Genomic DNA, 14,673 nt, shown 5'->3' with positions numbered 1-14,673 from the left:
ACCTTGAAATCAATAGCAAAATTTTGTAACTCTGCTGGAAGTCCATTGTACATGGCTACATTAAATGAATAGTTAAAATCAAAAGCCCTGCATCAAATTTTCTTCTTTACTTACTTCAGACTCTTGGTTAATGATGCACGTCCATAAATAGTAGCACCTTATTGTGTGTCTATTAAATGGGAGTTGAAATGAATATTAAAACAAACAAGTTCCACAGTTGCATATTTATTTCTGTAATGTTACCACTTGCTTTAAACTGCAATATTTTCTTTTTCTTTAACTAGCTTTTTAGAATGCATTTTTCATTTTTCCCTGTTTTAAGAAACCGTTTTAATCTATGCAGAATCTTACACCTGTTTTGTGTTTCTCCAGCCTTTCTGACGTTCTTTGGAATTGCCAGTATTGGTTTGAGCTGCCTGGTTGCCCTGTTTCTATACCATGTAGTATTTGGTATCCAGTACCTGGGCATCTTAAATGGAGTAGCAGCGTTTGTCATTGTGGGTATTGGTAAGTGATCTGACAATGATTTCATTTGCTGTGCATTTTACTATCAGGAGGTGAATATATTCATTGGAAAAGCTCAGCAGGTTTGTGGAGAGAAATTAGGGTTAACATTTCAGGTCCAATGATCCTTCCTCAGAACTGATGGTAGCTAGGAAAAAGTTGGTTTTATGCAGAAGATATGGTGGGGGGATAAGGAGTAAAGATAGGTGGAGATAGAGCTCAAAGAGAGAGAAGAACAGATGAACAGGCAAAGGAGTGCATAACAATCAGCCTTGGAGAATGATTGTTTCAGCTCACTACCTTGTTCCCTGGCCAACACCTGTCTCAGGCTTGCTGCAGTGTTCTAGTGAAGGTCAGCACAAGTTAGAAGAACAGCACCTCATTTTCCACTTCAGAACTCTACAAGCTTCTGGACTCAATATCCAGATCAACAATTTTAGAGCTTGAAGCACCTTCTCCCATGTCCTTAGCTCAACCCCCCACACACCAGGTCTTGTTATCACATCGTCTGCTATTACATACAACCCATTGTTAGCCATTAGTAGTTATGCATTCTGTTCTTTTCTTTGGGTGCTGTCTTCTGCATAAAAACCAACTTTTTCTGAGCTACCAATTGTTCTGAGGAAGGGTAACTGGACCTGAAATCTTAACCCTGATTTCTCTCCACAGCTGCTGTCAGACCTGCTGAGCTTTTCCAGCTATTTATGTTTTCCAGCATCTGCAGTTCTTCAGTTTTTATTGTGAATATGTTCATTTCAATTTTTTAAATCAGTAAAGGTAAACCTATACATCTAAAAAGTAAAGAAAGGATTATAAGTTTATTATACAAATGAATAAGGCCTTAATTATCTAGTCCTGTTTCTTTCTTCATGCTCATTCAAATGAGTGAACTTCATGCTGTGGAATAGAGTACGTGCTATTATAGACACCCATTATCAGCATCAAATCAAAGACGAGACACAACACTGTTAAAGATCCTTCAATATACCTCAGTACCAACTCTAGTGAAAATTTTTCTCATACTCAAAAAGCCTTATTCTATGTTGGCTATCCTGTGGTCTTTGTAAGTGACTACCCACTTAATTTCAATTTGAGTTTTTGCTTTAGGCTGTGAGCCTGAGTTCATGGGAAGTTACTGCCCAAAATGACTCATTTACTCTTTCATAGCTAAAGCTGTTCTGTTTCTATTATAAGTGTAAAAAAAAGTTGACCGTTTAATTTTAAAATATTGTTGAAAAGTGACACACTTCATTTAAACCTTTCATCATTGAAAAGCAAAGGGAGAACGATTTTACCGTAGGAGAAGAAAATGCTGATTGGTTACTGTGTTACTAGGAAGAATGTACCAATTAATGATGATTGGCAGCTAACTTCTAAGCATTGTTCAGATGACTTCATTCTGATTCGTCAAGACATTACCCTGAGAAATCAATCAGCAAATTGCTGTCATATATTTTGTTGACTCTGCCAATTTAGGGTTGTCAGTCAGTTTTTCAGTTTTGCGCTTAGGTGTACAATGAACTGAGTATATTAACACAAGGGATCTTTTCTTCAATTAATTGTTTACTAACATAACTGAGTACCTTACTGCACTGTCCACCTGAGGAAGCTCAAAGTTTCCATTCCTCTGGTGAGTAGCATTAACAATCGAACATCAAGCAGCTGTTCACCAAATACAAATGATCTGTGAATGCCATTTAAATAAATCATCCAAACTGCATTATGTATCATATAATGCAGTTCCCTACCATTATTAAATAAGATTATGATTCATGGGACCTTACCTACCTCTTCAAAATCTTAGGTGTAAGGGAATCAAATAGATTTATCATTTGCTGCACACATGCAGTAATTCATATTTGCATGGTGTATGCAGTAGGTATGGTTGTGTTAGGTCTTGCAGCAGATGTGTGACATACCTTTAAGGGATATGCCCATGATATCATCATATAACTTGGTATCTAACTTAATATTTTGAAGTGGAGGGGCCGGTATTGGACTGGTGTGGACAAAGTTAAAAATCGCACAACATCAGGTTATAGTTCAACAGGTTTCTTTAGAAGCACTAGCTTTCAGAGCGCTGGTCCTTCATAAGGTAGCTGTGGAGCAGGATTCCGTGTCTTATGATCCTGCTCCACAGCACCTGGTATTAATTTAATATTTTGAAGCTTTCAGTCCCTATCTTGCAGAGTTCTGTTCACCTGTAAATCCCTTGACTCAATACCCTATCATTATTTGAAATGTTGTTGTTCTTTTGAATGGTGCATCTGTATGAAAAACCTCTTACAAACATTTAAAAGAGTTAATCCATTGAAAATATATTTCTGTTTTACCAGCTTTACATAAGAATTTCATCCAAGTACATTAACATAAAATGAGGATTGTCAATCTTTTGAAATGGTCAAAAGGCCAGTTTTTTTTAATAAAGCAAAATTCTGCAGACACTGCAAATCAGAAACAAACACAGAAATTACTGGAGAATCTCAACAGGTCTGGCAGCATCTGTGGGGAGAGAAACAGAATTCATATCTTAAGTCCAGCATGACTCTTCTTCAGAACAGAACTTCAGTTATATCTGAGTTGAAATGTTAACTCAGTTTCTCTCTCCACAGATGCTGCCAGACCTGATGAGTTTTTCCAGCATTTCCTGTGTGTATTTCAGTTTTTTTTTAAAATCTGTTTGCTTTTTCAGTTAAATGTTGTATTTTCAGGGGTGGATGATGTATTTGTGTTCATCAACACTTTCCGGCAAGCAAGCCACCTTCGTAACCCACAGGAAAGAATGATTCATACCATTAAAACAGCAGGGAAAGCCACCTTCTTCACCTCATTCACCACAGCAGCTGCCTATGCAGCAAATATATTTTCCCAGGTCAGTTAATTATAACAAACTTCATGCTGTGTGCAGTCTACTGATTTCTTTTATTTGCCTGATTGAGATACTTCCTTGTTTCTTTCTGTTTACAATTTTTGCATGAGTATGTTTGTTTATAATGTCAATCTCAAGGGCTGTCTTTCATTCCAGAGGTTGAGGGATTGGCTAAAATCTGTTAATTAGGTGAAGCAAAGTGTTCAAAATGGCTATTTCAGAATCCCTTGATATTATTGTTAATTTACTTGGTTATAGTTATTTTTCATCAACCTGTTCAGACATATTATGATACACCTCTACAGCAGGTGAGATTTGTTCCTGGCCAGCAATCGAGACATTACCAGTGCACCACAAGACCCCTTTATTTGATTATAGCCCCATATATTCAATTGAAACTGACTTGTTCCACCTGTCCAATTTGCAGCAACATGCATTAGTTTTAACATCATCATGATTTTCAAAATTTAAAGAATTGATAGTTCATTTCTGACCATGACTGAATCCTCATATCAGTTTGGAAAGCTAAATGTCTCATTTTGACTTCAAATTCACTTTCGCTGTTCTAATATCCTTTTGAAAGGGAAACCTGCCTTTCTAATCTAGATCATGTCTCAGTTATCTCTACCTCATGTCTCAGTTATCTCTACCTCTGACTGTTCCATTGGACTCCTGACTGGCCTCCCATTGAACACTCTCCATTAGGTCATCACAAACTCTGTAATCCACGTTCTAACTCGTGCTACTGCCTGTTCACCTCTCACCAATGTACTCATCAATCTACACTGGCTGGCAATTAAGCAACAACTTTCAAATTCCTGCAATGCCTTGCCCATTTAACTCGAAAAATCTGGGTTATCTGAACTCCTCACTTCTGCCTTTTGATTGCTGCGCCACTTTCAACTAGCCTCTGAGGACCTTAAGCACCCGAATACCCTTCATAAATCTTTCCCCTTCTCTCCCATTCTTTCCAACTTTTTGACTTTACCTTCCTTAACATCTCTTTAGAAAACACTGACTCATACTTTATTTAATAATAATTTCTGAATAACATAATACAACTTTTGACCATGTTAATAGGTTTATTTAAATACAAATTGTTGTTACATAAGACTGTAATCCTATACAATGGGACTGACTTAATTATCCTCTGAGGTGCTGTGACACATCACTTAGTACCAAACTGCGACCTAAGCAGGATACTACCACCTTCTCAAAACAGTTTGGGATGAATAATAAATACCAATTTTGCATGTGACATTTAATTTTCAAGACGGAATTTTAAAATCTGCTATATTAATTTAGTTTCAGTTTGTTCAAAAACAATGTAAATTGCTCAGTTTATGTTCAGAAACTCAGCATCTGTCCAATTAATAATTAGATAGTAGAATAATAATTGTATCAATTGAAATTGAATGCATAAAGACTGAGGGTATTAATTGAACACATAATTAACTACTTCCGTAGTAAGTAGGAGATTTTTAGTTTAAACCTTAGTGTTGTCTCTCTCAATCTTGTATGAATAGACTTGGTGGGGTCTTGTGGCACTGGGATAGTGTCTATATTTTTGTGCCAGAAAATACCAGTTAACCTGAGGATATAATTTCGAAGAAGTTGTGACATAATAGGTCAATAATTGATCATTATAAAGAGACAGTCAGTGGCACAGTAAACTCATGAGGTATATATTTGCAGTGTTTCACTTTGGACAAGTTAATTCTAAGTAAAGACCTAGCTCTGGTTTCTTTCTTGACCACTGGAATATAACATTGGAATGTTTATTTCACTACTGCCACTTTGTCTTTTACATTTTATTAATGTTTGAAATATGTTGTTTGAAAGTAATTTTTTCTGAGATTATTAATGTGAAGGATGTTAATTTTGGATGATTGCTTTTAATTTGATTATCTGCATTAACAACATGTCCTCTTTGACCAGGAATAAAAATGGTTTCATTCAAGGTAAAGCTTCTTCTTTGTTACCCCAATTTAATATCTTATTTCACAACTTGGGGTGGCACTTCATCTTCTTCAATAGGATGTATTTATTTTCCAGAACCAGCCACAAACCTGACCTTACTGAACCATCTGCCTATTTCCCCTTACATTCACACCCGTCAGGAAATGTAATGCACACCCAAAGACACATCTCATATATAAACCTTTTTGCCAGCAAGACAGGAAACCAGTCCAACTAGATTTGAACCAAAGATGGCATGATCAGCTAAAATTCAGATTATTCCACTTTCAGTACTAATTCATGGCCCATTGACCTATGTTATTGTTTTTGATGTTTAATAATATTTCTATTCTATTCCTCGCAGATCCCAGCTGTCCATGACTTTGGACTGTTCATGTCTTTGATAGTTGCTTGCTGCTGGATGGCTGTTCTGTTCCTTATGCCAGCAGCACTCTGTATATGGAGTCTGTACATCTCACCTCTGGAAGTATCCTGCTGCTCCAGGTAGAGGCAGCTTTTTAAAAAATCTCTTCTGTGTTTATATGAACTGGAGTATAATATTGTAGTTGGGCTTTTAGAATTTGTAATGAGGAAGAGGTTGTGAAGCAATGGTTGACGTCTCTGCCTCTGATCGAGAGGTTTGAGGTTGAGTAGCAGTCTAAAACTCAATGCCTGAAGAAAATACTTGTATAACATTGCCAGTCAAGTTGAATAATAACCTGAAGATCCTTCCAAAAATACCAGTGGTAGACAGTGAAAGCATGGGGGAAAGCTAACATGCAGAAATGCATGTTGCCTTGGCAACTTAGATTGAATGTGATTTGTAACACACCTTCACAATATGTTGTCATGTTGCTATGGTTGTTCTGTTAAGTTCTAACTTCCATCTGAACTTAACATTAAGAACAATTATCCTGCTCAAGCCATGAAGGGCCCAAATTCCATTGTCAAATGTATAGCGTAATATTGGAGGTGAAATTAGCAAATATGCAACTTGTGCAGAGTTAGATTAGATTCTCTATAGTGTGGAAACAGGCCCTTCGGCCCAACAAGTCCACACCGCCCCTCCAAAGAGAAACCCACATAAACCCATTCCCCTACCCTACATTTACCCCTGACTAACGCACCTAACACTATGGGCAATTGAGCATGGCCAATTCACCTGACCTGCACATCTTTGGATTGTGGGAGGTAACCGAAGCAAACCCACGCAGACAAAGGGAGAATGTGCAAACTCAACACAGATAGGCGGGAATTGAACCCAGGACCCTGGTGCTGTGAGGCAGCAGTGCTAACCACTGAGCCACCGTGCCGCCAAAGTTGCTTGGAAGGATTTAAACTAGTAAGGTGGGGGTTGAGTTGTATTAATCATCTGTTAGAACCACCTACTATTCCAGAATCAGTTTCATTGACTTTGAAAGAACTGAATATCAGATATGATTGTAACAGATTGAAAGTGATTCCATCATTTTTATATCCCTGTCCATGGTCTGTTTCACCCCTAAAGAATTCTCAGTCATGAAATGCACTTGGCCTCAGGGTTCAATAAGAAGAAAAACAAAGACTTAGGCATTCAGGTAGATAATGCTTTGATGTTTGTATCAGATATGGATAGGGTGGTTAAGAAGGTGTTTAGCATGTGTGCTTTCATTGCTCAGACCTTCGAGTAGAGTCTGAATAGGGACATTATGCTGAGATTGTGAGGGGCTGGTGAGGTCTCTTCTGCAGTTACGTGCCCAGTTGTGGTCACTCTGTTATAGAAAGGATATAATGAAGCTGGAGAGGGTTCAGAAGAGATATAACAGGATATTGCCAGTAATGGTGAGTTTGAGTTATAATGAGAGGTTGGATAGGCTTGGACTTTGTTCACTGGAACGTAGGATATTGAGGGGTAACCTTCTCGAGGGATATAGATAAGGTGAATGGCAGGTGTATTTTCCCTATGGTGGAGGCTTTCCAGACTAAGGGGCATACTTTTAAGGTGAGAAGAGAGAGATTTAAAAAGACATGAGGGGCAATGTTTTTACACAGTGGTTTGTGTGTGGAATGAATTTCCAGAGGAAGTGGTGAATGCAGGTATATTTACAATGTTTAAAAGTCATTTAGATAAGTACATGAATTAGAAATAGTTGGAGGGATATGAGCCAAATGCAGGCTGGTAAGACTAGTTTAGTTTGGGATTATGGTTAGTATGCACTGGTTGGACCGAAGCATCTGTTCCATACTTTATGACTCTGACTGTGATGAAAATTACAAAACTTCTCATTCTTGATCATTGTATAGTAACTTCTGTTTCAAGTGTGCATTCTTCTATGGAGGAGTACAGAGAGAAGGCTACCCCCCAACCTACAAATGAACAAAAAGACTAAGGGGCACTTCCAAGGTGGCAGCTCCAAATGGCATGGAGATAAATAATATTAGGGAACAAAATCACATTTTTGGCCATCAATAGCAAATAAAAAGGCATTGCTTAAATAGTATGTTCAAGCGAAATACTTTAGCATGCAATATTTCTATGTAATTCAAGAAGTGTTGAATTTAGCGGCTGTGAGATAGAACATAGAACATTACAGCGCAGTAATGCGCTTCGGCCCTCAATGTTGCACTGACCTGTGAAACCAATCTGAAGCCGATCTAATCTACACTATTCCATTTTCATCCATATGTTTATCCAATGACCATTTAAATGCTCTTAACGTTGGCATTACTTAACTGCTGCAGGTAGGGCATTCCACGCCCTTGCTACTCTCCAAGTAAAGAACCTACCTCTGATATCTGTCTATGTCTGTCTCCCCTCAGTTTAAACCTATGTACCCTCGTGCTAGCCATCACCATCTGAGGAAAAAGGCTGTCACTGTTTAACTGTCCAATCGTCTGATCATCTTGAATGCCTCTATTAAGTCACCTCTTATCCTTCTTCTCTCTAACTAAAACAGCCTCAAGTCGCTCTGCCTTTCTTTATAAGATCTTCCCTTCATACCAGGCAACAACCTGGTAAATCTCCTCTGCACCCTTTCTAATGTTTCCATGTCCTTCCTATAGTGCGACGACCAGAACGCAATACTCCAAGCGTAGCTGCACCAGAGTTTTGTAGAGCTGCAACATGACCTCATGGTTCCAAAAATCAATCCCTCTACGAATAAAAGCTAACACACTATGCACCTTCGTAACAACGCGATCAACCTATGTGGCAACTTTCAGGGATCTATGAACATGGAAACCGAGATCCCTCTGCTCATCTACACTACCGACAATCTTACCATTGGCCCAGTACTCTATATTCCTGTTAGTCCATCCAAAGTGAATTACCTCACACTTTTCTGCATTAAACTCCATTTGTCACCTCTCAGCCCAGCTCTGCAGCTAATCTATGTTCTTCTGTAACCTTTCACATTGTCCACAGCTCCACTGACTTAAGCGTCATCTGAAAATTTACTAACCCATCCTTCTACACCCTCATCCAGGTCATTTATAAAAATGACAAAGAACAGTGGCCCCAAAACAGACCCTTCCGGTACACCATTAGTAACTGAACTCCAGGATAAACATTTCCCATCAAACACCACCCTCTGTCTTCTTTCAGCTAGCTAATATCTGATCCAAATCACTAAATAACACTAAATCCCAAGCCTCTGTATTTTCTGCAATACCCTACCATGGGGAACCTTATCAAAAGCCTTTACTGCAATCCATGTACACCATATCAACCACTTTGCCCACATCCACCTGTTTGGTCACCTTCTCAAAGAACTCAGTAAGGTTTGTGAGGCATGACCTACCTTTCACAAAACCATATTGACTATCCCTAATCAAATTATTCCTTTCTAGATGATTATAAATCCTATCTCTTATAATCCTTTCCAACACTTTACCCACAACTGATGTAAGGCTCACTGGTCTGTAAATATCAGGATTGTCTCTACCCGCCTTCTTGAGCAAGAGGACAACATTTGCTATCCCCCAGTCTTCTGGCAATATTCTTGTAGACAACGTGACATAAAGATCAAAGCCAAAGGCTCTGCAATCTCCTCACTAGCTTCCCAGAAAATTTTAGGATAAATCCCATCCAGCCCAGGGGACTTATCTATTTTCACATTTTCCAGAATTGCTAACACCTTCTCCTTATGAACCTCAATCCCGTCTAGTCTAATAGCCTGTATCTCAGTATTCTCCTTGACAGCGTTGTCTTTTTCCTGTGTGAATACTGACAAAAAATATTCATTTAGCAACTCTCCTATCTCTTCAGACTCCACACACAACTTCCCACTACTGTCCTTGACAGGCTCTACTCTTATTCTCGTCATTCTTTTATTCCTGACATACCTATGGAAAGCTTTAAGGTTTTTCTTGATCCTACCTGCCAAAGACTTCTCATGTCCCCTCCTGACTCTTCTTAGCTCTCACTTTAGGTCCTTCCTGGCTAACTTGTAACACTCAAGCCCCCTAACTGAGTCTTCATGTCTCGTCCTAACATAAGCCTCCTTCTTCCTCTTGACAAGAGATTCAACTTCTTTAGTAAACCTCAGTTCTCTCGCTTGACCACTTCCTTCCTGCCTGACAGGTGCATACTTTTCAAGGACATGCAGGAGCTGTTCCTTGAGGAGCTGTTCCTTGAACAAGTTCCACAATTCAATTGTGCACATCTTTTGCAATATCCTTCCCCATCCTATGCATCCTAAATCTTGCCCAACCACATCATAATTGCATTTCTCCCAGCTGTAAATCTTGCCCTGTAGTATGCACCTATCTCTTTCCATCGCTAAAGTAAACATAATCAAATTGTGATCACTGTCACCCAAGTGTTCATCCACATCGAAATCTAACACCTGGCCCAGTTCAATTCCCCAGAACCAAATCCAATGTGGCCTCGCCTCTTGTTGGCCTATCTGCATTCTGTGTCAGGAAATCATCCTGCACACATTAGACAAAAACCGACCTATCTAAGGTACTCAAACTATAGCATTTCCAGTCAATATTTGGAAAGTTAAAGTCCCCATAACAACTACCCAGTCACTTTCTCTCATATCCAGAATCATCTTTGCAATCCTTTCCTCTACATCACTGGAACTTTTTGGAGGCCTATAGAAAACTCCTAACACTTCTTTTCTGTTTCTAACCTCAGCCCATACAACCTCAGTAGACAAGTCTTCACGAAACGTCCTTTCTACCACCATAATACTGTCCTTGACTAACAATACCACACCTCTCCTTTTAACACTTTTCCTGTTCTTACTGAAACATCTAAACCCCAGAACCTGCAACACCACTCCTGTCCCTGCTCTATCCATGTCTCCAAAATGGCCACAACATCAAAGTCCCAGGTACCAACCCAAGTTCACCCATCTTATTCTGGATGCTCCTGGTGTTGAAGTAAACATGCTTCAAACCACTTTCCTGTCTGCCAGTACAGTCCTGTGATCTTGAAACTTTATTCATCGCCTCACTACTCTCAACCTTCTGTACGCTGGAGCTACAATTCAGGTTCTCATCCCCCTGCTGAATTAGTTTAAGTCCTCCTGCAGAGCATTAGCAAACCTCCCCCACCATTCCCCCCCCTCCCAAAAAGGATATTAGTAGCCCTCTGGTTCAGTTCTAGACCATCCCATTTGTAGAAGTCCCACCCACTCTACGATGAGCCCCAATTATCCAGCTTTCTGAATCCCTCCTCCTGCTCCATCCAGATCGCCACGTGTTCAACTGCTCTCTCTCCCCATTCCTCACCTCGCTAACACGTGGCACAGGTCACAAACCAGAGATCACAACTCTGTTTCTTCTCGCTCTCAGCTTCCACCCTAGCTCCTTGAATTAAATAGACATACATTTTGCACAGAGCTGGATTTTAGTTTGCAAAGGGATGGTTTGAGCATTTTTGTTTCCATAGTGGTTTTGTTGGAAGGAAGAATTTTAGACAAGAAACTGAGAAAACACATCGCTGTTCTTCAAATAATGCAATAAAGTCTTTCTCAAGCTAATAAGAATGAATCCTCAGTATAATAACAAAGGAACAATCACTCTGGCAATATGGCATGACCTGAGTGTCAGCTGGATATTATATTCAAGGACTGGCCTTGAACATACCTAAAACAAAATTGAGAATTTTATCACTTGAACAAAGATGACACACAAGTTAGCTTTTTTCTGTACTATCGATAAGACCATATGCTAATAAAGTATACTGAATGCATTTCCTTTAGCGCTTAGCCCTGGGCAGTAACAGTGGCAGAGACTATGGCAATGCTTTACATCCAATAATGGGAATGTTGCTTGCCTTTGGAATAGTAATTTATATTGCATCTCTAGAAATGTTTCCTTTTCCACGAATTGATATTCTTCTCAAGCTGACTTCTTGAACTATTCTTGTTGAATTATTGGATAAAATGAAGGCAGGCTTGCTGTTGATGCCTCCCATGATATATTGAAATGAGGTGATTTGTTTAATTCAACGCTAGCAAAATCTAGCTTCACTTCACTATAATCAGTCTTGCCACTATCTTTGTTTCCAGACTCATGACCTGACATAAGTCTTTTCACCTGCAATTTCCTCCAGTCACATACTAGGAAAATCAAATTATTATCATCTTCCACCCAGCACAATTCTGTTTGATAGTCTTCATTCCCTGGTTAAGATTAAACCAGAATTATTGTAAATTGAGTTGATAAGGTTAAAAATCACACAACACCAGGTTATAGTCCAACAGGTTTAATTGGAAGCACTCTAGCTTTCGGAGTGTCGTTCCTTCATCAGGTGGTAGTGGAGAGCTCAATCCTAACACACAGAATTTATAGCAAAAATTTATAGTGTGATGTAACTGAAATTATACATTGAAAAATTGATTGTCTGTTAAGCCTTTCATCTGTTAGAATACCATGATAGTTTCACTTCTTTCATATGTAAATCACAAAACCTGTTTTTAAAAGTTGCATTCTTAGGTTAGCTGTTAACAATGACAATAGACAATAGGTGCAGGAGTAGCATTCTGCCTTTCGAGCCTGCACCACCATTCAATATGATCATGGCTGATCATTCTTAATCAGTATCCTGTTCCTGCCTTATCTCCATCACCCTTGATTCCACTATCCTTGCGAGCTCTATCCAACTCTTTCTTAAATGAATCCAGAGACTGGACCTCCACTCTGGGGCAGAGCATTCCACCACAATGGTGTTAGCTAGACAATGTGTTGAAGGTTTTAGCCCCCTGTGTTCTCTGTCTATGCCATGATGTTTAGATTGTGTATAGGAGTGCCTGTGTGTGTGTGAGAGCGTGTATGTATGTGTGTGTGTGTAGGAATATCTGTGTGTGTGTGTATAGTGCAATGGTGATCACCTGTAATGTGACATGAACCCAAGTTCCTGGTTGAGGCCCTCCCTATGCGTACAGAACTTAGCTATCAGCCTCTGCTCGGCCACTTTTCGCTGCTGCCTGTCCTGAAGTCCACCTTGGAGGATGGTCACCCGAAGGTCTGAGGTCGAATGTTCTGGACCACTGAAGTGTTCCCCAACTGGGACGGAATACTCCTGTTTGTTGATTGTTGTGCGGTGCCTATTCATCCGTTGTCGTAGCCTTTGCTCGGTTTCCCCGTTGTACCATGCCTCCGGGCATCCTTGCCTGCAATGTATAAGATAGACAATGTTGGCTGAGTCACATGAGCACCTGCCATGTACAAGGTGGGAGGTGTCCCCACGCGTAATGGTGGTATCTATGTCCGCACTCTGACACGCTGCAAGACGGAGGAAGGTGGACTGTGGTTGGGACGATGAGAGATAAAAGGGAGAGGGGTGGGGCTAGATAGATGGGAAAGATGATGGACAGGTCAAAAGGGTGATGGAGGATCTGGAACACCCCACCAACCAACCAACCCCACCACCCCTTGGCTGAACACTTCAATTCCCCCTCCCACTCCATCAAGGACATGCAGGTTCTGGGCCTCCTCCATCACCAAACCCTAACCACTCAACACCTGGAGGAAGAATGCCTCATCTTCCGCCTTGGGCCTCTGCAACCACACAGGATTATTGTGGATTTCACCAGTTTCTTCATTTCCCCTCCCACCCACCTTGTCCCAGTCCCAAGTCTCCCACTCGGCACCACCCTCTTGACCTGTCCATCGTCTTTCCCATCTATCCACTCCACCCTCCTCTCCAACCTATCACCTTCTCCCTCACCTTCATTGACCTACTGCATTCTCAGCTACCTTCCACCCAGCCCCAACCCCCTCCCATTTATCTCTCAGCCATCCAGCCCACAAGCCTCATTCCTGATGAAGGACTTCTGCCTGATACGTTGATTCTCCTGCTCCTTGGATACTGCCTGACTTGCTGTGCTTTTCCAGCACCACACTCTTGACTCTGATGTTCAGCATCTGCAGTCCTCACTTTCTCCTATCTTAAGTAAGTGGGCAACAAAGAATCTGATGGAATATAATGGGTGTTGTACACTTTAGCTACATAAGTAGAAAAACATTTGCAAAACTTGTAAATGTTAATGTTGAGAGGGTATGCTTTTACAAGGAACAAGGAACAATATGACAATTTATCTATAATTATAAAGGGCTTTAATGCAACAACACAGAATTGCACATATGTGCAGCTTTGCTCTCTATATTGAAGGATTTATGGATTTATTTGCATTGGAGAGGCAGTGCAGCAAAGGACTTATAAATTGTTTTCTGTGATGAGAGATTGAATAAACTGAGCAGATAACCCCATGATCTCATTGAAACATACACAATTTTTCATCTGTCCAGCTAAAAACTGAGAAACTGTTTCCCCGATACAGGAGCACATCGCCAGAATAAGATGTTGACCATTTTAGATTCCGATGAGAAGAATTTATTTCTGTTAAAGGTTTATTAATCTTTGGAGTTTTAGAAACATAGAGAGTAGGAGTATGCCACTCAGCCCTTCAGACCTGCTTTGCCTTTCAATATGATCATGGTTGATCATCCAACTCAGAACCCTGTTCCTGCTTTCCCCGTACACCCTTTCATACATTTAACCATGAGAATTATGTAGGTCATAGAGATGTACAGCATGGAAACAGACCTTTCGGTCCAACTCATCCATGCTGACCAGATATCCTAAATTAACCTAGTTCCATTTGCCAGCACTTGGTCCATATCTCTCTTAACCCTTCCTATTCATATACCCATCCAGATGCCTTTTAAATGTTGTAATTGTCCCAGTCTCTCTATCACTACCTCTGGCAGCTCATTCCATACACGCACCATCCTTCATGTGAAAATGTTGCCCCTTAAGTCCCTTTTAAATCTTCCCCCTCTCACCATAAACCTGTGCCCTCTAGATCTGGACTTCCGCATCCCAGGGAAAAGACCTTGTCTAT

The 14,673-nt window shown here is 40.1% G+C and overlaps 1 protein-coding gene across 4 annotated transcripts in view; it reads left to right on the top strand.

Moving 5' to 3' along the window:
- disp3 (dispatched RND transporter family member 3) overlaps window positions 1–14,673 on the top strand; it is a 492,208-nt gene that overhangs the window by 356,299 nt on the left and 121,236 nt on the right. For all 4 annotated transcript variants that reach the window (XM_043675594.1, XM_043675595.1, XM_043675596.1 and 1 more), the window contains 3 exons: window positions 373–507; window positions 3,216–3,376; window positions 5,697–5,836. In XM_043675594.1, the coding sequence (XP_043531529.1) occupies window positions 373–507; window positions 3,216–3,376; window positions 5,697–5,836 (436 nt within the window). The remainder of the gene's footprint in view (window positions 1–372; window positions 508–3,215; window positions 3,377–5,696; window positions 5,837–14,673) is intronic.

The sequence above is a fragment of the Chiloscyllium plagiosum genome, chromosome 34, assembly GCF_004010195.1.
Source record: "Chiloscyllium plagiosum isolate BGI_BamShark_2017 chromosome 34, ASM401019v2, whole genome shotgun sequence".
In the NCBI taxonomy this organism is placed as follows: Eukaryota; Metazoa; Chordata; class Chondrichthyes; order Orectolobiformes; family Hemiscylliidae; genus Chiloscyllium; species Chiloscyllium plagiosum.
This window is presented reverse-complemented; position numbering and strand designations above follow the sequence as displayed.